Source organism: Diuraphis noxia, unplaced genomic scaffold (genome assembly GCF_037042655.1).
Source record: "Diuraphis noxia isolate RWA-SAM2 unplaced genomic scaffold, SU_Dnox_SAM2 contig0004, whole genome shotgun sequence".
Taxonomy (NCBI): domain Eukaryota; kingdom Metazoa; phylum Arthropoda; class Insecta; order Hemiptera; family Aphididae; genus Diuraphis; species Diuraphis noxia.
The window spans coordinates 15,816,845-15,844,549 of record NW_028301714.1 but is presented as its reverse complement, the minus strand read 5'-3'; the positions used below and the strand labels follow the sequence as shown (position 1 = coordinate 15,844,549).

Below are 27,705 nucleotides of genomic sequence, written 5' to 3'. Positions count from 1 at the left end.
TGCGTCTTGTAGAAAATGATCCTCTTTCTAACGAAACATTTTTTATCAAATCAGTGAGAGTTATACCTGTAAGCACAGACCTATTAAGAGGTCTATGCCTGTAAGACGTGTTTTGATAAAAAAAAATCACGCTTTTCATTTTTGGTCGGCGGAGTTGTTGACATTTGAACGATTGCGTAGAATGTATAATAGAGATAGCTCGGTATCCGTATTCAATTACACTATAAACACTAATCACTAATCAATAATCAATAATCATCATTGACGACTAACAATGCTGTAGTCAGTAGCAGTGAAATTGCATATTGCCTAAATATTACCCAAAATGAATAACAAAAATGAACCTTATTAGCTCAAATATGACTGTATAAGGGCCCCCACATAAATTTCACCATGACTCCGAAAAACCTTAGGACGGCACTGTGTGACATCACTTATTTGTGCTAGTTAATGATATAGTTGCAAATTGAGGGGGGGCTATTCTTCCCGAATTTCTACTAAGTGGCCTGCAAGTAATCCATTTGTAGGTACTTAACACTAAGTATTTCGTATGACGTATATTATATAGTTTTTAGAAAATACGGAATTGGGCCGTTGAGACTTAGGTTACTCCAACAAATTAGGCTATCCGTAACTGTAGTACTGATTCACAATCTCATTGTGTAATTATAATCAAAGGGATTTCACAATAGGTACTCGTACTCAAAAATGATTGAATATTGAAACTTGAAAAACAATAAGTTGTTTTGCATATGTTACCAAGTTTGAAAAAATCAAAATTTTTATGCGCTCTAATAAATGTTGTTTTGGAAGACTAAAAAATGTGATTTTAAAACTATGAAAATAATTTAAGATTAAATGAACGTCAGTTACATATTGTTGTATTAAGCAAATTTATACATAATATTTTATATAGATGTGTATATGATAAGTAATAAGGTATTCTATTTTAATTCTGTGTTTATTATATGTATTTTAGACTACGTATACAATTATAATATCTAGTTCAAACAATTTGGCAATTTTATGAATGAATATTAAGGTCAAATGAGTTAATTTAAAATTTATTTGGTTAATATTACAGACATTTAAATAACAAATTATCATAAAAATGAATTATAATTTTATTTTTGTTGGGATTCAATAGTATCTAATATATTGTCCCAAAAATGCGTCCTGGAACTGTTCAATAGTCCAACAATCATATGTGTATTGTCTCCATCTAATGACAAATATTTTGGTTCTTCAACCCTAGTAAAGTTCCATACAAATCTTAAATCGTGCGAATTAGGATTACTGAAATTGAAAGAGAAATTTAACAATTTTACTCTGGACTCAATAAAAAATTAAAAACCAGTAAAATATAATAATCAATATTCTGATCATAATTGTTTAGAAACCACCATTCCAAACATACCTAGTTTTCGCAAAATTGGTCCATAATTTACTTAATATTCTACACATTCTTAACTCTGGTGAATTTGGCTTGGGTACAAATCCAAACAGTCTTCCATAAAATAAATAACTTAATTCGTCAGCGTGACATGCACCTATGAAAAGTTTTATCACATCAATTCAATATCACGTAGAATAAATTATAATATTATGCAGTGTTCAGTAGAATGAAAATAAATATAAGTTTTTACCTTTTAATGGTTCAAAAGTTGGCCTCAGAACATAAAGTAATTTTTTGAAGACATTGATTTCTCCATCAAATTTAAACTCGTAACAGTAAACTGGCGTAACATTTCGTTGAAGAAAATGTTTATAACTGCGATGAAATTCTTTGGAAAAATAGAAATCGCCGTAAAGCTGAACGAAAATTAAAAACTCTTTAGTTAAAAAACATGTCATGTTAAAAATTAAATAACACCTTTGTTAATACATTTCTATAACTAAGTAGTGAAGACTATTAAAATCAGAAATCAAAATTATTATTATAAAATAACTCTTTAGGAAGGCGACTTACTCGCACCATGTCTCCATCATACCATCCCATTTTACAGTGTTGATTTTAATCTTAGAGTGACTTAATTTATTATAAGATATTTAAATATTAGAATACTTCCAAGACTTCACTTAGGCTTTTTATAATATTTAAGGAATTTGAAACAAATTATTAGCATTTAATCATTTGCAGTGGTATATTATAAATAGTAAAATGTTATGTAGGTAAGACATCTTCTAAATAATTTTGTCTTCTAAATAATAATTTCATTATTATAATATAGCAAGCAGGGGCGTATTAAAATTTTTTTTTTTGGTACTTTTCGGTTATCGTACCCTTATGGTCAGCCGGCCGACTGCGGCGGCGGTCGGGATACCTATACCGATTCCGTTCTCATACCCCATTATATTTATCTCAATGCTTCCATCATAAAAATATTTTTTATTTCCAATAATTTTTTTGGTATTCATATTGTATTGGTAATAATACTTTATTATAAATTTTTTTTGTATTGATGTTTTATTATACTTTATTGGTATTCATTTTTTATTATAATTTCTTTGTACTCATATGATTTCATATTATATTATTTTATTAAAATAAATTATATTTTTGGCAATTATTTATTAATTCGTATGGCAATAAAACTTGACAATATTGAGATAAATATAATAGGGTACGAGAACAGAATCTGTATAGGTATCCCGACCACCGCAGCAGTCGGCCGGCCGACCATTGGAGGTATGATAACCGAAAAGTACCTTTTTTTTTGGGGGGGGGGGGGCTGTGGTATTTTCTTCAACTGAAATTCCCAATTCAGCCTATAGGAGTTAGAAAATTTACATCTGATAGGAAATAATAAGCAGACTTCATAGACAATTCCTGGATTTCGGGGGGGGGGGGGGCTGAAGCCCCCTCAGCCATCCCAATAAATACGCCCCTGATAGTGAGAATACAATTTCATAGAGCATATTATACTTGGCCTTTTGGATTTTTTGTACACTAATATTATTACTTACATGACATATATTTTCCAATTTAGTGGATCCACTTTCTGTGTTCCGTTCATTGAAATAAAAGTTCTTTATAAGGTTCACAATTTCTTTAGTATAGCCATATTGACTTTTAAACAATTTGTGGATTTCATCAGTATTGTTTATAATTTTCATGATTTTACGATCTAAAAATAAAAATAATACAATAAATATTGAGTTCATTTAATAGCCACAAAAAATTACTTCTTTATACTGAATTATATACCGATAGACAACAATGTACAACTGTTACTTTTAAGAAGTTATAGATAATTTTACTTTTCTTAATATGTAGAAATTCATATAGTGAGTTAGTACTTAAACTACTAATTACATAACATATATAATTTATAAAAGCATCAATATAAATTGTAAATTGTTACGATTTTTCAATTTTAATACAAAATTTTGACCATTCAAAATATAATTTACCTCCAAAAGCTAACAGTCCTTCCATGTTGTTGATTCCAATTATTATAGGTACTGTTGATGCAGTTTTTACTAAAATGTCAGGATGAGCAGGTAAAAATTTCTCACTAACCATTTCATTTTCAACAGATGGGACAAAATCATAATTTGGATTTGTCTTTGCCTTTTAAAATATATTTTATTATTACTTATACAATTAAATTACATACATAAGTAAACATTTGAAAATAAATCAAGTAAATATGTTTTGAAATTTTTGTTTTTAGTTTTTAGATCATTATCTTCAATATACACAATTTCAAAAATTATACTATTCATGACTTTGAAGACAAACTACATCAGACTTTCAGACTTAACTATTGAATATATTTCAAATATTATGCTCCTGTCTCAACTACATACATGGAACGCAATTTATCCAAATTTAAAAAGAAATGCTATTCTTGGTTAACAGGAGAAAATTTACTTTTGAGAATTTAAAGAATTAATTATCCAATGTAATGCCCAATTCCTAGGTATGTTTTGAAATCTTTTAATACTTGCTACTGAGTTTTAATAAACACTCATGTACATTTTTTTTATATTAACAAACAATTTAACACAAGTTCACAAAGCTTAATTATAAGAATATAGTGTTATTATTATTATTTGTTTTATTTTTAATAAGTAAACTGAGTTTTAATAAAGAATTTTATTGATGCATATTTTTAATTTTTTTTTTTTTTACAATAAACACATTTTCTTTCTACTTATTACTTAAATACCTAGTTAATAAATAAATCACTTTTAGAAAAAGGAACTAGTAGCAATTTAAATATGACATAATTTAAAAAAATAAATTTACTTAGTTTTTCTAATTTTATTATTGCATTAAAATAATTGTATATAGCATCTAAAACACAATTTATATATAATTTAAGCTAATTTTTTCAATTTAATTAAACTTTTTCTAAATGTTTTTCATTATTTAAAAACGTTTTTAATCTGTGCTTCTTTAAGCATACCTACATCAATAGTAATCGATTTGACAATATCAATGGCTGATATATTGAGTAAGTATTGAACAACTACTTTAGGGTCATATTCTTCACAACCCAAATTTTTGGCCAACTTATAAGCTGATTCTATATGTTTGTGATTCAAAGCCCATGGATTAAACATACATCCACTTTGCATAATGGCTTTATTGAATAATCCTAGTTAAAAAATAAAATAAAAAAGTTTTAAATAATTTAAATTGTAGAATTTACTACCATTAATTTACAGAAAAATTGAAAATTTAGTACATAATTTCTAACTGTAACAATTTACATAAAACATGATATTGAAACTCAACCTGTGGATTGTGGAGACAAAATGTGACAATGAACAGAAGCCGATCCTGCGCTCTCTCCAAAAATAGTAATGTTTTGAGCATCTCCTCCAAACGCATTAATATTAGCTTTTACCCATTTAATTGCAAACAGTTGATCTTTTAAACCCATATTGCCAGGACATTCATCAATATCGAAGTTGAGAAATCCTATACACAAAATCTACAAGTTATTTTTTTTATTATAAATTAATAATATAATATTTTATAGGTAATAAGTTACAAAAAAAAGAATAACATTAGTTTTCGAATTAAATTACCAAGAGCATTCAAACGATAGTTGATTGTAACTATGATAACATTTTCATCAATCAAATAATCAGGAGAGTAGAAATCTAGCGATCCAGATCCGTTATAAAACATCCCTCCATGTATGAACACCATCACTGCCTTCTTTTCATTTTGTTCTTCCTGGTTAGTTGGAAAGCCATAACAACCACAAAAAAAATCCAATCAATAACTGTACATTATAAATGGTATTATTTTTCTATAATAGGTACCAATGGCACAAATATGTTTAAATATAAACAATTTTCACTTCCAACAATTTTTTTCTCTAAGAAAGAATACTGCATGCTCATATTTCCTACGGAAAATGCTTTCAATGTACCAGACCATCCTGGATGTTTGACAGGAGGCTGTAAAACAGAAACCATTAACGGTATAAACAAAATAAATAGTTAATAATTCTTTCAAAAATAAAATATTAATATTATAATATAAAATATATAATACCTATATTGTACGTGCGTACAAGATATAATATATAATGTATTATATACTGATATACTATTAAAAAACAAAAAATTACCCACCTTGAATCTCAGTTTTCCAACAGGTGGTTTAGCATAGGGTATGCCTAAAAAACTGACATAAGGCTTATTTGACACTTGTGTTTTATAGTGAATTCCTTGTAAAGTGCCTTGCTCAATAAAAACAGTTGTTTTATTTTGTGGCTAAATAACATAATATTTCAAAACCTATTTAACTTTATGGTTATAGCCTTATAGGTAAACATTTTCTTACAACACTAATACCTCTATAAAAAGCCAATATACCTACAAAATAGAGCTATTAATAGAGCTATTTTATTTAATATTTTATTTTCTACAACAATATAAGAAAATCGTTTGACAAGAAATCGTTATCTTACGCGATTCCGTCAAAATTTAAATTTCAGTCACTTATAAAAACTATTTTTGAGGAATCGCGATAGATTTTTTTGTAATTCCACATATTAATATAATATATATTATACTATTATACTTAATAGTACCTATACAAGACCGTACCGTCAGGTATCTTACGACAGTGCTGGACAAAAATTCCTTGAATTTGTTGACTAGAATTTTAGTGATGAAACGCCATTTGACGAACGTCCTCCATGGTGTCGACATAATCGAACGAATAAGTATTAAGTTGTCAAAAATTGATTTTTTATTCGAAGCAGAACAGCATCGGAACACGTACAGCGGGGAACAGACGGACGTCCGGCCCGGTCCGCACTGACAACATCACTAAATAAACATAACGATTAACGGGTTAGTTGGTTAGTACCACTCCGAAACACCTTATCTAAACTCTCATTTATACCGCCTGAGCTTAAAAGTTAAAAGTCCACATTTCCACAATCGTTATTCGTGAGTCGTGACCCAGTAACGTCACGGTTAGTATACGAACTTAATGTTAAAAGGTTAAAACTTAAAAGCGTATGTCTAGTGACCAAACTTTTTTAGCAAATAAACGAATACGCTTATAATATAACCGATAACAGAACGGTGCGCACGGCGGCGGGCGGTGGCACAGACGAAACGTTAGCATTATGAAGTGTTTGATTTATTATATACTTTAAATTTGTACCTAATCGAAACCGGCACGTGTGACTGACGCCAGGGGCGTCATTTGGGGGGTGGCAGGGTGTGCGGTTGCACCCCTTACTTTTAGAATGTTACAATTGGCCTGCGCCTTGCTGAAGCGTAAAATAATGCACCAGCCTCGAATGCACAATTATTTATATGATTAAAATCAAATTGTAATAACCGGTCTATAATGTATGGAAATAATTGAATGCGGGATAATATACATATACGTATGTATATCTATTTTTATATGGCCTGGTGAAATTTCAAAATGGCCTGCTTGAAACTTCGCACACCCGAAAAAAAAACCTGAAATGACGTCCCTGACTGACGCCTGTTACGTCATGTCCGCTGCCTATACGCGCCTCGACACGCTTGTGTAGCGCATTGTTCGTGTTCGCCATACGTCAGTATTATATTGTATAGGTAGGTAGTAATTTTATAATATTGTTTATGCTAGGTAGGTATACTTATAAATTAATTTAGAAAAAAAAACATTGTACATGGGTTGTAGATATTTAAAAATGAAATTCTCAAGCCTTAGATAAAAATAAAACAAATGATAATAATTGCAAAATGAATATTCATATTATATACAATAGCTGTTCTTGAGAAGGCTCTAGGGGGGAGCGAAAATATATTGTATATACTTATTATACTTACAATTTACATACATATTTTCTTGTTGGCTGTTGCTTTCATATTTTTACTCAGCCCCAATGGGAACGGGGGTCCACTGTATATATAATTGTAGATTTCAATTCAGTCTTTTATCGTTTGAGTAGGTATTTATAAACATAATTACATGTTAAATTTATTGAAAATAATATAATAATATAAAATATATCTTATAATATTATTTAAAAAATATAAAAATGTATTTATTTAAATATGTGCCCCTCATAAAATATTTAAAAATTGAATAAAATATGTCATATAATACTATTTAAAAAGTAGAGAGACTTTTATTCCGTTTACCGGCTCGCAGGGTGCGCCATGGCCAATCTCATTCTCACGCCTATGATGAAAAATCTAAAAATTGTGTTTTGGGCTTCTTTATATATGGTGTAAGAAGGACTTAATCTCTGAATACACTTTTCCTGGGCCGTAACCTTCTATTAAATTATTAAATCAATATTTCTATATGCTATTCATAGTTTTTTAAAACTACATCAAAAATAATTAAACATTTTAACAACTTTTACGTTTATACTTAGTAGTAACTAGTAATTGTTTATTATTTTTTTGGTTTTATTATTATTTATTGTCTGTAAGTTGTAACTAATAACTTCCTGAAGACCAAGACAGCAACACTTACAGAATATAGGTATTATTACTTTAGTAATGTTATTAGCATTGTTTTGCAATGTATTAATATAATAGGTATTCGTATTTATAATGTTTACTATTTAGTGTTTATATTGTTATTGTAATTATTATGCTTATGAATCCTACGTCTATGTGACTATATTATGGCATTATCAAGAAGGTAAGATTTTTATTTGAACTTTAGTAATAATAAAAGCAAGGTGCAAATATCAGATTCTGAGATATTTATTTATTTATAATAGATATTAATATATTCTATATTGGAATGGTTAACTATAAGCTGAAGTAATATTAATATTGTTTTATTATTTAATAAAATATATGCTTCTTTAATCAGTATTCATTTCATTATTTATTTATTTAATAATGTTGATACTTATCAAAATGATTTTTAACTAAAATGTTTGGCAATATTCTAATTACTATCCACAATAAAAATTATTTACAATTTTCCACACCATTAAATTTTGCTTAGCGTTTATAGGAAAAAAATAAAAAATGTACACAATCATGTAACTGCACAGCTGTACAGTTGGTATCGAGTATGCTTCATCTCAGAGTAGGTAACTTTAATGGATGTGTTAAATATTTGAAATTTTAACACAATGATAAATCATTGCATACTAACAAAAAATTTTAGTTTCAGCTTATATTTCTACAAGATATCATCTATAATGCTAGCAAAGTATTTTATTGTACTATTAGTAATACAGAGTAGGTGTTATATGGTATAAATTATAAGCTTAAAATTTATCTTAATATATTGAAAATGTCAAATCTTAATATTACTTTTGAATTACAACAAAATTGTTATCCTTTGTCGAATATACAATTTTATCAACATTTGAACTTTAAATGTATTTAAATAAAAATTATTGATCTAATGTCAGTTATAAGTGGAACGTGAATTAGTTTTGTGCCATACATTTTAAAAGGTTTTTCTGAATATCTTGAATTTTATTTATCTAATGCTCTGTTGAGGTGTTAGAAATTATTATATTTTATAGAACAAATTTCTGAGTAATACAGACACATACAGTTATAGTACCAGCAGGCATATTGAAAATTCCTTATAATTTCACTTTAGAAATTCCAAAAATTTTACTATCATTTTTATAAAATATATCCATGGTCATTGATCTAGATGAATCATATATGATATTATCAACTGTAAATTTTTTTATAAGATGTTTTCATTAAGTAATTTTTTTTTAAAAACATTTACTTATATTAATTTCACCATAAGTAGAACATATTAATACAATCATGGAGCAAATGACTATCCTCTGAAGTGTTAATAGAATTGTAAAATTAAAGATCATCTTTAAACAATAAATATTCAGCATATAAAAGTAGGTATTTTATCCAGGTAGATTACAAAAAATTAAAATAGTAAAAATGAAATATGATTATCCTGTAATACTCTTGATATAACTTTAAAATTATGTAACTGAGGAATTATACATATATAAAATATAGCTGATATATTATTAGAATAGATATAATATAACGCTCAAATAACATACATCACAGTTTTATTTTCATTTATCTATAACTATGTTTACCTACGTACACACATCATTTAGTCAAAATAATACTTAATTAAATACCTAAATGGTTTCAATATACACTTAAGTCATAATTTAAAATAAATAATTATTCACATTTTGTGTTTTCGTCTTCCTCTTTGTTGGTAGTTGAATGATCAATAACTTCTAAACAATACAAAAATAAAAATAAATTAGTAAAAATTTTACTTTTATTTCATATATTTTAATTACTGTGATTGTTATGCTATACAGTCAATATTATAATACTAAAAGAATAGTTTATAATAATATACTCACCATTGATTTCTTGTCCTTCCAGAATACGCCAAATCATTTCTCCATAAGTGTTTCCATAATAATCATCATCGTCACTATTTACACTGTGACAGGATGAATCCGATTCTAGGATAGTGCTCAATCTCGGCAATGATGATATAGTATCCTGAGGTTCTTCTTTTGTGATATGCTTTTCTGTGTTTAAAAACATTACACTTGTTAATCAATTATGTATTTATGTACCATTATTTAAAAATATTATTACTTATTTTCCTTCTGGATAACTTTAATTTTTTTTTTGGATGACAATTATTAACTTGTTTGTCAAGGATTGGTGGTTCTGACAATTCAACCATATCCTCTAGAACCTCTTCATTTCTTCCTGGGAACGCTCTAACATTAGTATTTTTATACCGGGGTTTTTTCTGACATTCAATGTCATTGTTTTTTTGATCCACTGTATTAACAGTTTTAGCAGCGTTTATCTCTTCTATCACTTTAGAAAGTTCTGGCTTATATTCTGAAGTAACTTCACGACCTAAAGATAAACTACTCAACTTGTTTATGTATGCTAATTCGTGACGCATCTGATACTCCATCAATTGTAATCTATTAGAAGGATCAAAGTTCTTACGCTCTTCGTATTGAACTTTGAAACACTTATCAGCGACGCGGCCCATAAATTTGCGGACCTCAGCTCTTGGATAATTAGCCTAAAAAAATAATTGAATAAATTAAAGTTTTGTAGAAATAAATACGGATGAAGGTGTTTCAGTAGACTCACTTCTAAGCAAGGGTTGATGGCTGTAGCTGTAATTGTTATTTTTCTTTTGATATCTAGTTGGTAAAAACAGTAGGCTGGGTCTCGTAAACCTTCATTAAGACAACTGTCGACCAATTCTTTAGTATTTAAGTAGTCTTTGCGCACCATTTTTATATCGATCATATAGTGTATAAACGGTTGAGTCCTGTAGATGGTGTACAATAAATAAACGGCACCTATTCGTGCTTCTCTGGATTTAGATCTCAAAAACTTAGTTGCCACTGCAAGAGAGTCTTGTGTGGTTGTGATGTAATGATGTGGGGCTACATATGTGAATTTCTTTTCCCTATTGTACTTAGCATAAATTTCATGGAACTTTGTAGAATTAAAACATTCTAAAAACGAACAGTATGTTAATGTTTTACTTTTAATAAACAAGTCAATTAAGTTAAAAGAATCAATGAATAGATTTGAATAGTAGGTGCGCAGTTCTCTCGAAACTTTAATAGCATTGTTAGCATATATCTTATGTTTAGATGTAATTATTGGGAAAACCAACTCTTCTTCTTCACTGCTGTCTTCATTACTTGAGCAGGTGTACTCAAATTCTGACATTTTTTTTTTTTGTAACTACCTGAAAATCAGAAAAATAACTGAACTTGAGAGCCAAGCATGTATGTTTTGATTGGATTTTTTTTTAACTATAAAAGTATAAAATTAGTGTAACGACAAACGACTTCCTTAGTTCCTTATGCAATACACTAGTTATCAACCATTGTAGGAGATAACAATGAGTACCTATTGAAATATAATAACAAATTAATTTCCCTCTTTTTTTAATATAATAAAAATTATTTTAAAATTTATTTGCGAATTAAGAAGTGTAATGATCACTATAAGTAACACAGCGCATAAAGGTATTTAGATTACATAATGTTATGTGATCCAGAATATTTAGATCTAAGACGGGAAGTAACTGTTTTTTTGTCGTTGTACTTACTCGATTACAATTCCATTAATTCCAATGACTATAGGGTGTTCAGAGATGCAAACTGCATGGGTATTAGTACATTAGGACATTAGGTAGAAATCTTACATATCAATATTATGGCCATCGCCAGCGTCGAATTTTCGAATATAGCCGCAAAGAACCGCTGAGGAAGCTTGCGGTTTTTGCCTTTTGGGGGTAATAAGATAATAATTGATAATAATGTTATCAGAAGAATACAAGTTAGTTGTGTTGCCCACATGGTTCACATAAAGGGGCAATTAAGTACGTGATGATCAAATATTAAAATAGGCGACAAAAAGTTGCTGCTGTGATTCACCTGACAAGCGAAATCATGGTTTAATGGTTCAATCTGTGGTTTAATACTTCAAAAGTATATTATTCGTTAACAATGTCATTGTGGTGCATAAAGACAAATACGACTGCTTTAAATATTAGTAAGCTGCAAAGAAATAATAACCCGTTATCTACTACGAGTACGAATTGAAATCAGAAATAGACAATAGTTGAATAATAATAATTAATATCTGATTATCTGAATATCAGAATATGAATGAAACGACGATGACACGTGAACTGTGAAGCCATATTTACATTTAATCATTAAATCAATCTTGTAATAACTTAAAACTACTCTGTAATTTATTTTAATATTGAATTACCTAATCATTGGCTATTCAAACTTTTAATTGTCTCCAGAGCCACGTTGAACGGGCGGCAGGGGGAATAGCCCCGGGATGGCATACGAGGGTGGTTCGGAAAGTAAGTTCCGATTGCGGTTTGTGAGCGGAGGAGTGGGAGTAGAGGCAGGGTCTCGGCGGCGTCGCGTAAACTGGTTCAATCTGCGTCTGTCAGTACACTGCGAAGGTTGATCGGGTAATTCTACGCGTTCTAGAAATAAAATAAAATGGCTGCTGCGAGTGAAACTCCCGCCGGCTCAATTGACAGCCCGGCTTACTTACTGTGTTTTTTGGGACAGAAAATGGGTCCTTTTGGTGGAGTTCGTGGAAAGGGGCACCACGATTAATTCGACAGTGTACTGTGAAACATTAAAGAAACTTAAGCGAGCGATCCAGAACAAAAGAGGGGGAATGTTGTCTGATGTCGTTCTTCTCATTCACGACAATGCACGTCCTCACACCGCAGCACGAACTCGTGAACTTTTGGATCAATTTGGTTGGGATGTTTTTGATCATCCGCCCTACAGTCCTGATTTAGCTCCAAGTGATTTTCACCTGTTCCCCAATATGAAGAAATGGCTTGGAATGCAGCGCTTCGTGAACGACGATGAGTTGAAAGATTGCGTCAACCAGTGGCTAAATGAACAGGCGGCTGAATTTTATTCAGTGGGAATTGAAAAACTTCTTTATAGATACGACAAGTGCTTAAATGTTGGTGGAAATTATGTAGAAAAATAGTTTAATGTATGCTCTGTAAGATGTATATAATAAAAAGTCTGTAAATGCATTGAGTATTTTTTTATACTGATGGGGTGGCAAATTGTTGAGGATCAAAATAAAATAAAAAATATATAATTATAATAATAATTTTCTTTAGGGCGGAATATTTTTATTCACCTCAGCGTGGTAACATAGTTTAACGCGGTTAGGTTAGGTTAGGTTAGGTTAGGTTAGGTTATAGCAATAACAAGGATTGTAATTTGATTTAACCTCCTATTATACAAATTAAGTACCAGTAAACTTAGAACTTAGCAGGGGTCGTTTTGGATATTTCTTGAAGTAGGGATTTTTCTAAAAAAAAAACATGAAAATTGTAAGTTTGGTTGCTACACATGAATTTCTAGACTAAAAATTATACTTTGAAATGTTCACACATCATAATTTGTAAGATATGTCATTGTCTTGTTGATTTTTAAACAATTTTCAAAGTTTGTTAAAATTCAAATTTATTTCTTACTAATCAGTATTTTGTTATCATTAATAGGTAGGCAATCAATCTAAGGTTATCAATAATAAATACATATATTTTATCATTATTTAACATTATCACTTGATGCATACCAGTATACCATTTATAAGTCAAATAGACCTGTTACACTCATAACGGCCTGTATATTGTATCCATATAAATGTTCATTTTTTGAATGAACATAATACAGGAATAACCAGATTATCAAAATTTGGATAGTATTATAAATTGTGTTTAATATAGTTTTGTACCTCCGAATTTTTAGAAACAATTTACAAATATTGTCTGTATCACACGTATCGTTGACCGTTATTGCAGTAATTTAATTTATTTAATCTTTAGAAAAATCTGAACTTAACTATAACTTCACAATAATAAAATGATAATCCACACAGTTTAATAAATTTGTAAAAATTTTACTTGAAATTTCAGCTTATGGCCTTTGTGGGTATATATGACTACAAAAATTAAATTCACTATAAATTGCAATTTGTAACTCACTGCAGTTAATATAATCTACTTTTTTATAGTAATTTGTAGTCTGTGGCCTGTTATTATAGGCAGCTAGTAGACATTCTCTGATTAATAAATGTGCTATGATTGGATACCGAATACGTTGCCATTTTACAAAAAGAGATATTATACATACACAAAAATCTGTCATTTAATTAAATAAAATTATCTAAAATCTGTTTTTTATTAAATCATTGAAAGGAAAACATACATTACCACTATCTCTGGACATTATATATAGAATCTATCTATAAAATAGGTGTTTTAAGAGGATGCAACACTTGTATATTATGATGTCTCCGACTTACAATATAAACGAACACAAGTTTTTAGCGCCTTCAAAATTGTATAATATAGAAACCTTTAATAATATAGAGTAAGTTAACTTATATAATTGGCTATTATCAAATCTAAATTTTAGAATATTAGCTGTTTCGTTTTCATCTCATAGTTTTTTCATGATATTTTAATTTCCAAGCAATAGTAATTAGTAGGTATATATGTAAAATATTGCGGTTTAAAAATTAAAATATCGTAATAAACCCAAATGAAGACAATTTTCTGGGGTGCCAGTTCTATCAAACCATTCTAAATCGCTACAAATTAAAGTCTTCAAACTCCAAAATAAAAATCATATCCTCCGAGTCCCTTCCCATTGACCCCTTTCAATCCATCCCGTCATATGCGGCTGCTACTTCGGGTTCAAAACCGAACATTAATCCGCTAAACTCTAATTTAAAATTAGCTCTATCAAAATTCCTATCCGATTTAACCTCCATAATTAATTCTTTTCATTCCGCTATAATAACAACCAATTAATTATGATTATGATATTTACATTTAATATTATTTCTGTTACACTAATATTCCGTTCTGTTTACTCTTATCTGGCATCATCTTATTTATCATTATATCATATGCTCATTAGCTCATTATTATTAATTACCAATTATTACTTATTGTATCACTGTATCTATCAATATTGTAATTGTTGAACTATAATAGTTATACTGAAAGTTCTTAATAAAAAAAAAGACAATTTTCTTATGGCGACTTTTTTTGGTTATCTGGAACCCATCACAACCAAAGTTTCTGCAAAGTTTCAAAACTTCCCGACTTAATCCCATAAAATGTCTCTTTTGGTGTTTATATGACTGATGGGCTATTACCTTAAGAGGACGTTTCACCCGCATGTGTTGTCTCCGTCTTACAAATACGTAACATTGCAAAAACTATTTTGCGCGGGAAAGAACCGAGAAAGATACAGTTATAACTAAGAAACGAAATTTTCACCACATAAAAAGGAGAATTTTTTCTGTGCAATATCGTTTTTATTTTTTTGATATCACTTATACAAAAAAAATTCTTATTGCGTTTTATAATACATTAATTTTGCGTTTTTTAAGCATGAATAACTTTTTTTGTAGTTCTGATATCGAAAAAATAAAAACGATATTGCACAGACGAAATTCTCCTTTATATGTGATGAAGATTTCGTTTCTTAGTTATAACTGTATCTTTCTCGGTTCTTTCCCGCGCGAAATACTTTTTGCAATGTTACGCACTTGTAAAACGGAGACAACACATGCGGGTGAAACGTCCTCTTAACTTTGATAATAGGTCTATTCGCTCTGTTGTTAAAAATAGATATTAAGCACAAAATTGGAAGTGCTGAACTCAAATATGTTCTATGGCTATGTTGTACGTTTGTTGTAACTTTTAAGACGGAGGCATTGAGACAATATTTTCTTCTTGGCTTTGGCCTTTAAGACCATGACGCTAAATGGCTAAATACAAATCTTGCCATCTGTCTCTGTCCTCTGCAGCTTCTCTCCATGACTCCATCTGATTCCTGGATCTAACGTTTTTAAGTCCTTTTTTACTTAGTTTTCCCACCTCAACCTTCAGGAAGACTAAAGGTCTTTTACCTCTATTACCTGTCTAACTAGTAACTAGATCCTTGCTTACGCCAGGCATGCCCCTCACATGAGTCTTCTTTTTGTGATCTCCTTAACTATGTCAGGTCCCTGAAACTGTCTTTTGAGTTCATAATTATGTATTTTTCTCCATTCATTTGTTTCACTGTCAAAGACCGGTCAATAAATTTTTTTCAAAAAAATATCTATCTAGGTATATTGAGACAATATAAATATATAATATTCAGGCTGACATGCATTTATTAGTAGAGACCGCTTAAAACAATTACTTCTCCATCTGAAAAATCAAGACAACTAAAATATTCATCACGTATAGACGTATTGTGAACCAATTATTGGCCTCTTCCTCTCCTCACACATTTGAAGTTTATTTTATATATTCGATATTTTATCACATATTTAACTGATTGCACAACATAAGTAATATGTGTGATTATAAAATTATGTCGTGAAATTAAATGCTTTTAATAAGCTATCAAGTTAAGGCTAACTATAAAATATTTATTTTATTTTTTATTTATTAATTATTATTAAGTCAAAGATCAAAGATATAGTTTTTTCGTGTCAAATATTGTCGAACTATACAATGCTATTGCATCTTCCATAAATATTTAAATATAATAAATATGAAAGAACTATTATGATATGTACATTGTACAAAACTACCTATTAGTTGTTAAAATTGTAAGCATCTTAAATTTCTTTAAGTGGCGTTACCAAGGTTAGGTATTGAATAAATTATAATTTAAATACTTAATTTAAAATTGAATCAAAAGTTCATTTGCACACAAATAAAGTAATAAGTATTAATGTGTAGTTAGGTAAATAATAGATATTATACCAATCAAAATTAATATGTCTGTGAGTCAAGTACTTTATATACGATATACCTACCTATTACCTAATACATACACACTAATGTTTACATCCATCCATCAGATAGATAGATTCTATCTTGATCATACTACTTTATACAATTAACAATTATAATTATTACTCAATGTCTCAATACTCGGTCTCTGTGTGACTATTTTTCTGTTATCTCGTAAAAAACACCGCTTATCAACATCGTTATCACTTTAATTTTAATTATGTCTCCTGTAAACATTGTAATTCGTATTCCAGTATTCTACAATCATCACTCATTAGCAGAAGATATCCATATTATTTATACTCACAGATATATAAAACATAATTTATTTTTAAAATTAATACATGCTTTATATATCTGTGTTTATACTAAATATATTTGTATATAGTATTTGCCGTATTTGGTATCAGTCATTTCCCGATTAATCGATATATTGAAAAGTCAAATATCGATATGCTGATATATCGGTTCAGAAAATATTGAATATTGATAATTATTAATTTTATTAAAAAACGAAAAATTTACAAATTTACAACAAGCATTGTTCTTCTTTTGTTTGTCATAACTAGAGCTCGGAAGTTGTATTATTTTGCATCGTTTTTTAAATTTGATGACTCATAACTTGTCGTCGGTCCCAATTCGTTAATTTGTCTAGTCGTCGTTAGCCTGCTACAGTGCTCTACTTTTCTGGTCTACCCGGTTTGTCTCCTTGCGTCCATGGCCAGTTACTCATCTACCATTCTACCCATTCATTTTTTTTTCACTTTTACTACGTAGTTCTTTTTTAAAGTATTTTCCTATTAGTAGTTTTGATTATTTAACACCTATTTTAACTAATCAATCCGAAATTCAATGGTAGTGAACAATTTCATTAATCAGTTGCAATTATAAAACATAAATATGACTACTAACAGTAAAAAATACTGTTATCTTTCTCAATTCAAATGGCTGCAAAAGTTTGGCCCATCGTTCATGGTCAAAGCAGAAGATGTAAGTGTATATTTAAACTGAAATGATGTAGCAATTTAATGTATATTTAATATTATTTAATACAATTTTTGATTTTTCAGATCACAGTTTTAAAGAGCCCCTCAGAGTTTTATCGCACACTTTTAGACCGATGCCGTTCGGCAAAACATCGCATTGTAATAGCTTCTTTATACTTGGGCATAGGAAATCTGGAACAAGAACTTGTGAGTTAAATCTGTATGGAAAAATGTGTAAAATCTTATTCTATTTTGAATTATCACTGACTTTGATTTCAGGTAAACACCATAAAAGATGCTATGGAAAACAGGCAAAAATTAAGCGTGAGGGTTTTGTTAGATGCTAACCGTGGGTCAAGAGGTAAAGTAAGTTCACGTACCATGTTGATGTCCTTACTGAATCCATCATTCGATTGCCGTGTAGGTAAATATGGTAAAATATAAATTAAACACATTACCTATTTAATATATTAATTGTCATCCAGGTGTATTTGTACCATACCCCTAAATTAAGAGGTCTTCTCCGGTTGCTGTTACCTGAAAGATATAATGAATTAATAGGAATTCAGCACATGAAACTATATATGTTTGATGACTCTATAATTATCAGCGGAGCAAATTTAAGTCAAGATTATTTCACTAATCGGTAAATAAAATTACTACATTATTTTTTAATTGTGTTTTCATATTGACATTGTATTAGTATAAAAATATTCATAATTTGTATTAATTGCAATTTTAGGCAAGACAGATATATTCTCATTGAAGACTGCAAGCCATTACTAGATTTTTATATAGGATTAGTTGAATTATTAGGCCGTATGTCTTTTCAGCTGACAAATAAAAACACTTTAATGTTAGATCCTACTTGGGAACATCATCCATATAAGAGTCCTTATAAAACTTACGCATCAGAGGCTAGAAAACAGATAATGCAATATTATAATACACACATCAAACATCCAACTTCTAAAAAAGGTTAAATTAAATTTTTTTGTTAAAATGTAGTATATGTATTATGACTTCTTACTTTTTTCTCATTTAATATTAGATACTGACACAATAGTTTATCCTGTAATTGAATTTCCTCCATTTGACATACACCATGACAGTCAAACAACCAATCTTCTTATGAGTAATGCTGAATTGGGATCTACAATGCACATGGCCACTGGATACTTCAACATACCAGATATTTACACAAATTCTATGTTCCATAAATCATTGGCTAACTTCAAAATATTATTTTCCCATCCAATGGCCAATTCGTTTCAACAAGCTAAAGGACCTGCTGGATTTATACCAACTGCATACAGTTACCTCACAAATACTTTTTTTGATAAAGTTGAAAATCTCAAACTTCATGAACGTATCTCTTGTTTTGAATATCAAAGAACTGGATGGACATTTCATTCCAAGGGTTTGTGGTACACTCCAAACAATTATGAATTGCCAGTACTAACAGCTGTTGGTTCTTCAAATTATGGTATATACCTATTTTAGATGCTGAGCGGAGTGAGGAATGTATTGATTTTACCATGATATGTGTTTTTTTTTGCGTGTGTCGAGTTTTGACTTCAGTACCTCGTTCAATCAGAAAGTAAATCTACCGTTGGTACTTTGGTGGGTCAAAAGTAAAAATTCTCAATATTTTTCTAAATAATCGGGATAAACAAGCTAAAAATTAGGGAAAAACGGGAAATTTTATGCACAATCAGTTTTTGACAAAATCGATTTTGGTTTTTGATGTAAATTTAAATCAAATGACCATAGATAAATGCAATTTTCAAAAAATTTTGAAATAATTTGAACTATTTATAGGCATATGCAATTTTCAATCATTATTAGTTTTTTAAAATTAATATCAATACAAATTTATTTATTAGGTAGAAAAGCTTGAAAATTTAATACAAGACTCCTAACATATTGCTACAATAGCAGTTGAAAAATAAAATAAATTCATAGTCAGAATCCATCATACAATTTAGTTTTTTTAAAGTTAAAATTGTTATTTTCAGGTGCCAGATCATTGAATTGTGATTTAGAATCACAATTGATAATTGTAACAAATAACAAAAAATTGCAGCAAAACTTTCATACAGAGAAAAATTACGTTTATGAATCAACATCATTATATATTCCAGAGGGTGAATTTAAAGCACCTCTTTGGGTACGATTAGTTTTAAGAGTGTTTAAAAATTATTTTTAACTATTTTATTTTTTTGTCAAAAATATATTTCATTTAAAAGTATACAGTTTTATATTCTTAATACAATTATCAAAATAATCCAAAATACTCATGTTAATATCATTTTGTACTTATAAACTTCAAATTCCTTACAATAGTATATTGGTAGAAAAAGAGATAATTTTTATTTAATTATATATATATATTAATGACACTTTAACCTAAAATAAAAAAACTTATTAAAGATAATACTCAATTTTTGCAATAGACTGTATATTACAAGTCATTACTCTGAAAAGTTAGGTTAGATACTAATTAAAATAACAATTTTTATAAAAAAAAATAGTTTTAAGCGAAGCTTATTTAATATTTAAATAGTCATTATTTAGCTCAAATCTACAATTAGCTTATAACTTGTCATTAATTTTTTGCTACTTTTGTAATTTCCTCAAACATTATTGATAAATCATTAACCTAACCTGTCTTGAGTACTTATATTTATGCTATATTCATAAAATGTCTGAGGTGCTACATAAAATATTAATATATATTTTTACTTCTAGTATATAAAAAATGTTTTTCTGCAAAAATAATGCATTTGAAACAAATTAAGTTGATAAATTCTCTTATAGAGAAAAATCAATAATGTGTTTTTATTTTTTTTTATTCAATCTGTTTCAAAAAAGAACAATAAGAACAACTAAGATAATAGATTGTAATAAAAATAAAAATAATGAAAATAGATAGATATAATCAGAGCTTAGAAACTTCAGTGGCATAGGCGCAATTTCAATAAAGAAACTAGGGGTGCTAAGCTATGCATTTTCTCATTTTAGTTTTTTATTTTTGTAGGAAGAAGTTTTTGTTACATAAACTTGAACATTATTTAAGATTGATAATTTTGAAATTGAGGGTGCTAATACCTACCCTTTAAACACCCTCCCTATTTGCGCCTATAAATACAGGGCCAGATTAACATTTTTACCTCCCATATAGGCTGAACGCTGAAATAAATTTACTAGTAAATTCATGTTCAATACTTAATAGTAGTAATATTATACTTAATATGGCAAGTGCATTTAATCGGCCTTGTGACATCCGCGTAGATGGGAGATAATCTTTTATTATTTTTAAGCGTGAAAAAAGAGTTTAGCTGAATAACTAGGAAGTCACATCAATATATGTATTTAATTTGAGTATTATTTTGATATTGGGATATATTGAGATTAAGTTTTTTACATATACAATCTGAAGAAGTTTGGAAATTTTTTTTTCTTATCATCATAACCAGTTGTGTTATATGTGCTTTTAAATGTGGACATTTATTTATTTATTTATTTAAATCTATATCATCATGTGATTAGACTTTTAAGCTTGACAACAAAATCAAATGGCTAACCATAAATATTGTGATACGCTATTCTTCTCTTGTTAAGTTCAATAAATAAACGATCTAAAATAACTAAAAAGGTATTAATTTAAAATTTTTCTTTTCCATAGATAACTAAATCATTATTTTGATTTTCATCACGAAAAATAGATTTTGTTTTTTGTCTTTATATTCTTTTAAAACAGTATCATATACGATAATCAACCACGAGATTACGATCTATTTCAACTCTTTGTAACTTCTCATTCACTACGTCATAATAGTCCTAATTACTATTGTTATTAATAATAAATGCAACTATAGAAATAAACATTGTGTAGATTGCCAAAACGTTTAACTTATTATTGGTTAACCTCGTCCACCACCCTAAATAAATTTTTTTTTTAAATTTAATTTTAAAGGTATATCATACCTTTTTTTTTTTTCCGTTTTAACCGACGACGCCGCGGGATCTGCTTTCGCATTGCTTCCACGGCGCCGCCATCGTTTATTGACATTATCAAAAAGGTATATCATACCTATGATATACAATAATATATTGTAGCTGCTATAGGTACGACTTCATAATATTTTAATACATTATGTTATATTATTGAATAATTTGACAAATAGGTTTTCAATTCTGATAGCATAATCGTGTATATACATTATATTATATTAAAGAAAACTAGTTAGTAGTGTTGATATGTATTATTACTACAATACAACTGTACAATAAAATAAACCATAGGATTATATTATTCTCTAGTAAAAACCGTAAATATTAATTAGTATGGTAATTTTGGAATATTTACTGCAGATTGCAGTAATGCATTGCAAGTTTCCACACCACCTTATAGCTTATTAAACGACGACAATCTTAGTCGTGTTTAATATCACATGAGGTATTGCAAGAGGCGCGTTTTTTTTATTGTGGTGTCCCCATGTAGGCCTATTCCACAAAGAGGAGGATGGGAGTGAATTGCCGGCCAACGATAATGAGAAAGACTAAGAAACCGTAGGAAATTTATTAGGTATGTGATACATCATTTTATCCAATTAATGCTGGTTAATATAAATATAAAGACTTGTAGATTTAATAATACCGTAAAACCTCGATAAGACGGAATCGTGCGGGGCCATGAAATTTTTACGTGTTAACAGGGTTTCCGTCTTGACGGGGTTAAAAAAATTGAATTGAATTAAATTAAAGATTACGAACGACACGAACGTAACGATATAAGATTTAATACTGAACCAAGCAACCAGATATTAATGTTGAATTATAGTGTATACATATCGATTTTATTAGTTTTTAATGTCATCGTACGCGTTCGTATATCGACAATACGAAAATAAATTTATTACATGAAAATCATTTTATATTTCCGTCTTAGTGAGGGTTTTCATTAACTTTCATTACAAAAACGTGTCAGTTTCCGGCTTGGCGAGGTTTCAGTCTTAGCGGGATAAAATTATATGTAATTTGAAATGGGACCAAAAAAATTTTCCGTAATACTGGGGTTTCCGTCTTACAGAGGTTTTACTGTATATATTTTCGCTAACTGCAATTCTCCCAATGTCCCCTGTACCGTATTAAATTCATGTCGTGGATGTCGTCATCGATAACGAGACTAATGCCAGACCAGAAAAAATAATTACAAAATAAATGTATTCTATACATAAAATAAATACTTATACATATTAGTTGTCTACTGAATTTAACACGGCAGTATTATATTTCTACCTTTACATAATTTAGATTATGTATTAAATAACAAAATATTTAATATTAGTAGCTACTATTATACCTATATATACTATATCTATAGTAATATTATAATACTTCTAGCTAATTGTTGTAAATTAGTAATTACAGATAATCTTAATAATATTATTTCTGGGAAAAACAAACCAACAATAACAAAAAAATAAAACAAATAAAACCTATCAAAAAATGGCTAAATCAAGTAATCAAGCTCATACGACAGCACCTCACTCAAAGAAGTATTCGACTCCGGACAAGAAAAAAGAATAATCGACTTCATCGAGATTGCTGATCTCATATCGAATATACAAGACCACGGATCAACTATAACTCCCCACGACTCGTAAAATTAAAAGAAAAAAAGTTTAAAAGTTAAATTAATTAAATGTAACAACATGTATGTAACAATTGTATTTGAATGTAATAAATATATTTAAATGTATTGAAGCTTTAATAATAAAAATATTATTTCTAAAAATAAATAAATAAAATTAAACCTATAGCTTACTGTTACCATTATCGCCGTCAATTGCTTTTATTTTATCCTGCAAAGCTTTACAACTTTAGTTATATAATTTAAATTTTATTCACGTACCATTATTAATCCAACGTAAATTGTTTGAATATAACTATAGCTTTATTTGTATATTTAAAAAGAGCAATACATCTGAATATTATAATCGTGTCTTATGATATACTCTTGTACCTGAAAAATAATTCCCTAGAATAACTGCATAAGAAAACATCAAAATAAATTTTCGTAAAACAACAACAAAAAATTGACTCTGAAAGCATTAAATAAAAATATTAGATACATGTTCGAAAGTTTGAATATAAAATTAATAGAATTAATAACTATAAGTACAAAACTACAATAACTGAGAATCACAAAACACTTATGGAAATAAACAGCATACTAATATACATTCGTTGTAATAGGTAACGAAAATATGTGTAATAGCCAGCACAGTTTTTAATCTGTTTACTAAATTTCAGCCAACATAATAATAAAATAAGTTGGTTTAATTATTAAATAGGCGCCAAATCAAAAATACCGCACTATTATCTCTATCGGATTTTATTATTATATACAGTTTACTTAATTTACTTTATCTGTTTACAAATAATAATTTATTTATACAATATGTTTAGTAAACTCTTATAATACGATTACGATTTAATAGTAAGTGCCTAATATTAATATTAAATAAAAAATAAAATGTATTAAATACATTTATCTTATGAATTGTTCAAAATTTTCGCCATTATGTTCTAAACATGATTCAAGTCGCCTCAAAAATTCAGTCGAAGTTGCCGCCTTGATTTGTTCTTCACTTAAAATATCACATGCTGCCTGTATTTTGTTTTTTAAGTCCTGAAGATTGACAGGTGGATCTGCATAAACCACAGTCTTCAAATAACCCTATAAAAAGAAATCCAATGGCGTTAAATCTGAATCAAGAATATTAAGATTGAATTAGTTTATCATTTAGGTTTCTACACCACTTGCGTTTTAGCCGTTTGGAAGGATTTCCAAGGATAGTCAAGGAAGTGATATCATGCATGATTGGGTTTCTGTGGTTTAAGAGGTGGTTATGAAATCTCTTGTAGTGTGTTTAAGGCACGTCTGCAATAAAGGGTATGGAGAGGTTGTCATGGAGTGTTTGATTGGAAACGTAATATAAGGTGCTTTAGTGATTTGTCTAAGACAGTAAAAAGTGGAAAATTGTACAGAAATAATATTATCCACATTAAATTACAATCCAGCTTCCAATATGAAGTTAATTATTTTTTTAATAACCATTTCAGATTTAATATTGAGCATATATGGGAGATTAGGGTATTAGGGAGGATATTAAGACACTTTAGATAGTTAATCAGAGACAAACGCTTAAAATGTAATAATAGAAAATCAAATAGTAAATGAGAGAGATCAGACGTGCATATCATAACGATGGCTTGTACCTATAAGAATTGCACGCTTAGTCACGTGTTGCAGGATTACGTGTGGTCCCTTTCTACTTTCTGGAGTAAGAGTAATTGGACTCCACAAGACTTAGTTTGAAACGACCGCTGTCGCCGAGACGCCGATACAGCAAAGTTATTCTCTGTATTTATCTATCTCCTGAGCGTTGCGCTTTAATATCCAATAAATAATTAATAGGACACCACACCCGCATGCAGGTATTGTCCTTACTATTTAGATAGGTACTCTGTAATTTCTAAAAATTATCTATTATTTTTAAAATTAGCGTGAATAATCATAATTATTTTAATAAATATAATTATTTTCTAAGGCTGATTCTTACAATGTCCAGTATTGTAGTTGTATAGTATCCAGTGTCCGTTAACCGTTAACCGACGGTTAGTGGAATTTTTACCGACAGAATTTCGTCGGTTAAACATTTAATGTCCGTTAACCTTAACCGGACATTATAAGAACGACCCTATCATAGTACCCTACAATACCCTACTAACTTTTTTCCCTCACGACACACTAGTCCTAAGCTATATTTAGCCGTAACACACCGACACTGACTTATATATGTTAAATAAAAACTAACATTTTTTAATATTAGGGCATTAGGCATTCATCATATTAATACAAAAATTTGCATAATCAGTAAACTACTACCTAGCAAATAATTTAAAACGGTGTTTACTTAGGTTAGGAAAACTCATGTAAAATCATATTTTAATTTGTTAAAAATATGACATTAACTGATATTGAAAAACAGAGACATTACATTATGATTATGTTATATTTATGTTAGATATAAAAATCTAGTCCTAGACTCCTAGTGAGAAAATTGGCATTAGTTTACACCGTATTTGAATAGTTGACAAGCACACCCTCTGACTCTCACAATAGAGTATGAGAATTGTTAAAATTATTTTAACTTATTATCGAAATTATAAGTAAGCGAATTAATAATCATGACATTTTGCGAGTTGCGACACACCTATTGAGGCTCCATGGCACACCAATGTGTCGTGGCACATCGGTTGGGAAACGCTGGCTCTGCAAAGTGTCCCATAAAGAATAAAAACACAAATACTGTAAGACTGTAGGTGCATCTACCTACAGTTTTTGCTTCAGTTGAATCTAAAAAAAAAAAAAACAGTTAATTTTAAAGAATAAAAACCTGTTTGGGAAAAATTATAAACATGTATTTTAATATATCTACTATCAACTATATGCTCTTATTATCTATAGTTATACCTACTGCTACTTGTAATTCAAATGTATTTACAAGTTATGTGTCTCTGAAAAACAGAATTTGCAGTTTGTGTATCCGTATACGTTTATTAAACAGGTTGGTACCTACATATTTATAATTACAAATTTTCTTCTTTGATAGGTATTTATTTAATAATACATTTTCAAATAAACAAATAAAAATGCATGGTGTTATAATTATTACTTTGTTACTATTTTGAAAAATACCTATAATGAAGGATTCAAATTCTCGACCAAAATCACAAATTTTTTAACAGATATATTATTTTAAACAGTTATACTTACCAACTCATTACTTTTTGAATGCGTTCATTTCATTCAATATTATTACAGACTTTCTACATGTTGCGCGTATTTTTGTGTTTTGTTTTAATTATGTTCCATACAAAATAATCACAGTATATTATATTATTATAACCACATACCGTTTAATATACCTAATGGCTAATAACAATACTAAAATAAGGTTTTTAGAATATCATATTCTGAATATGTACAAGGTGTTCCTAATGTTCCTTGATGATTTACCCATTGCGATACCTCCCGAAATAATGGTGATATCAAAATTCTGGTTTTGCAATAAGACTCCCAGGGATAAGAACTAAAATTATTTCATATCTTTTTATTTAATTATTTCCAAAAAAATTGACCATACCAATTTTGTAGTTTATTAATTTCTTTAAAATATTGACGTTTCAAAATATTATTTTCACGAATTCCCTAATTTTTTCTTTTTTTTTCTTTTTTTGTTACAAGAAAAGTTGTGAATTATTTAACACCGTTATGTTATTAAACATGTGACCGACTCGCCGCTTGCATTCCCATACGGTCGGCCGAATACTTTCCGTGTTCCTATAATAGTTATAATCATATTTTATTTCTTAAAAACTAGAAAAAATATTAAAAATCAGGAAATTAATGAAAATAAAATGTTGAAACGTCGATATTTTTATAAAAACATACTCTACAAAATGGCTATCTTTAATTTTCTTGGGAATAATTAAATAAAAAAGTATATTTTTTAATTTTTTTACAAAAATATTAAAATAAATTAAAAATGAAATAATTGTAGTTCTTATAATCCCTGTGAAGCTCATTATAAAACCAGAATTTTGTTATCTTCATTATTTCGTGAGATATTGCATTGGGTAAATCCTCGTGACCTCGCGGGACACCCTGTATATATGTAGGTACACGGCTACATACACTCAAAGTTAAGTTAATAATATATGGTATACCTAGGTAGATTGTTTTGAAGTAAGTCGTATATTATTGAAATTATTTAAGTATAAAAGTATAATAATATAATAACAACGTGATTTTGAATAGAAATG

At 28.9% G+C, this 27,705-nt stretch overlaps 4 protein-coding genes across 5 annotated transcripts in view; 1 reads left to right on the top strand and 3 right to left on the bottom strand.

Annotated features, from left to right (window-relative positions):
• Window positions 1-1,048: 1,048 nt before the first annotated feature.
• Window positions 1,049-6,532, bottom strand: LOC107163369 (juvenile hormone esterase-like). The gene is made up of 12 exons (XM_089227340.1): window positions 6,377-6,532; window positions 6,076-6,300; window positions 5,599-5,739; window positions 5,284-5,421; window positions 5,044-5,194; window positions 4,748-4,933; window positions 4,420-4,607; window positions 3,415-3,574; window positions 2,968-3,128; window positions 1,647-1,812; window positions 1,418-1,550; window positions 1,049-1,296 (listed from the first exon to the last, which is right to left on the bottom strand). The coding sequence occupies exons 2-12, from the start codon at window positions 6,178-6,180 to the stop codon at window positions 1,125-1,127; spliced, it is 1,701 nt and encodes a 566-aa protein (XP_089083466.1). The 5' UTR covers window positions 6,181-6,300; window positions 6,377-6,532; the 3' UTR covers window positions 1,049-1,124.
• A 2,957-nt stretch (window positions 6,533-9,489) lies between these two features.
• LOC107163375 (uncharacterized) lies at window positions 9,490-11,745 on the bottom strand. 2 transcript variants are annotated; one of them, XM_015510773.2, is made up of 5 exons: window positions 11,561-11,745; window positions 10,582-11,358; window positions 10,063-10,510; window positions 9,819-9,992; window positions 9,490-9,686 (listed from the first exon to the last, which is right to left on the bottom strand). In XM_015510773.2, exons 2-5 carry the CDS (start codon window positions 11,173-11,175, stop codon window positions 9,628-9,630), a joined length of 1,275 nt encoding a protein of 424 aa, XP_015366259.1. In that variant the 5' UTR covers window positions 11,176-11,358; window positions 11,561-11,745; the 3' UTR covers window positions 9,490-9,627. The 2 variants fall into 2 exon arrangements, with proteins under 2 accessions (XP_015366259.1, XP_015366258.1); XM_015510772.2 differs by having other exon boundaries at window positions 10,582-11,194.
• A 5,562-nt stretch (window positions 11,746-17,307) lies between these two features.
• PGS1 (Phosphatidylglycerophosphate synthase 1) lies at window positions 17,308-20,056 on the top strand. The gene is made up of 7 exons (XM_015510770.2): window positions 17,308-17,809; window positions 17,890-18,012; window positions 18,085-18,225; window positions 18,291-18,451; window positions 18,548-18,783; window positions 18,857-19,291; window positions 19,824-20,056. Exons 1-7 carry the CDS (start codon window positions 17,720-17,722, stop codon window positions 20,012-20,014), a joined length of 1,377 nt encoding a protein of 458 aa, XP_015366256.1. The 5' UTR covers window positions 17,308-17,719; the 3' UTR covers window positions 20,015-20,056.
• Window positions 20,057-24,386: 4,330 nt separating this feature from the next.
• LOC107163388 (protein arginine N-methyltransferase 3-like) overlaps window positions 24,387-27,705 on the bottom strand; it is a 32,097-nt gene continuing 28,778 nt past the window's right edge. Inside the window, exons 9-10 of the transcript XR_016191548.1 lie at window positions 26,094-26,236; window positions 24,387-24,553 (exon numbers count right to left, since the gene is read on the bottom strand). The gene's annotated coding sequence lies outside the window, so the exon portion shown is untranslated. The remainder of the gene's footprint in view (window positions 24,554-26,093; window positions 26,237-27,705) is intronic.

Bases quoted from the DNA above. Each gene is read 5' to 3' on its own strand.
- LOC107163369 (XM_089227340.1), bottom strand. From the start codon at position 6,180: ATGTCGACACCATGGAGGACGTTCGTCAAATGGCGTTTCATCACTAAA. The intron at 5,422-5,598 runs GTGGGTAATTTT...TCTGTTTTACAG, and splicing joins TTGGAAAACTGAGATTCAAG to CCTCCTGTCAAACATCCAGG. The intron at 4,608-4,747 runs GTTGAGTTTCAA...TTTTTTAACTAG, and splicing joins TTTGTCTCCACAATCCACAG to GATTATTCAATAAAGCCATT.
- LOC107163375 (XM_015510773.2), bottom strand. From the start codon at position 11,175: ATGTCAGAATTTGAGTACACCTGCTCAAGTAATGAAGACAGCAGTGAA. The intron at 10,511-10,581 runs GTGAGTCTACTG...TTATTTTTTTAG, and splicing joins CCATCAACCCTTGCTTAGAA to GCTAATTATCCAAGAGCTGA. The intron at 9,993-10,062 runs GTAATAATATTT...TTTTAAACACAG, and splicing joins GTTATCCAGAAGGAAAATAA to AAAAGCATATCACAAAAGAA.
- PGS1 (XM_015510770.2), top strand. From the start codon at position 17,720: ATGACTACTAACAGTAAAAAATACTGTTATCTTTCTCAATTCAAATGG. The intron at 18,226-18,290 runs GTAGGTAAATAT...ATTGTCATCCAG, and splicing joins ATCCATCATTCGATTGCCGT to GTGTATTTGTACCATACCCC. The intron at 18,784-18,856 runs GTTAAATTAAAT...ATTTAATATTAG, and splicing joins ACATCCAACTTCTAAAAAAG to ATACTGACACAATAGTTTAT.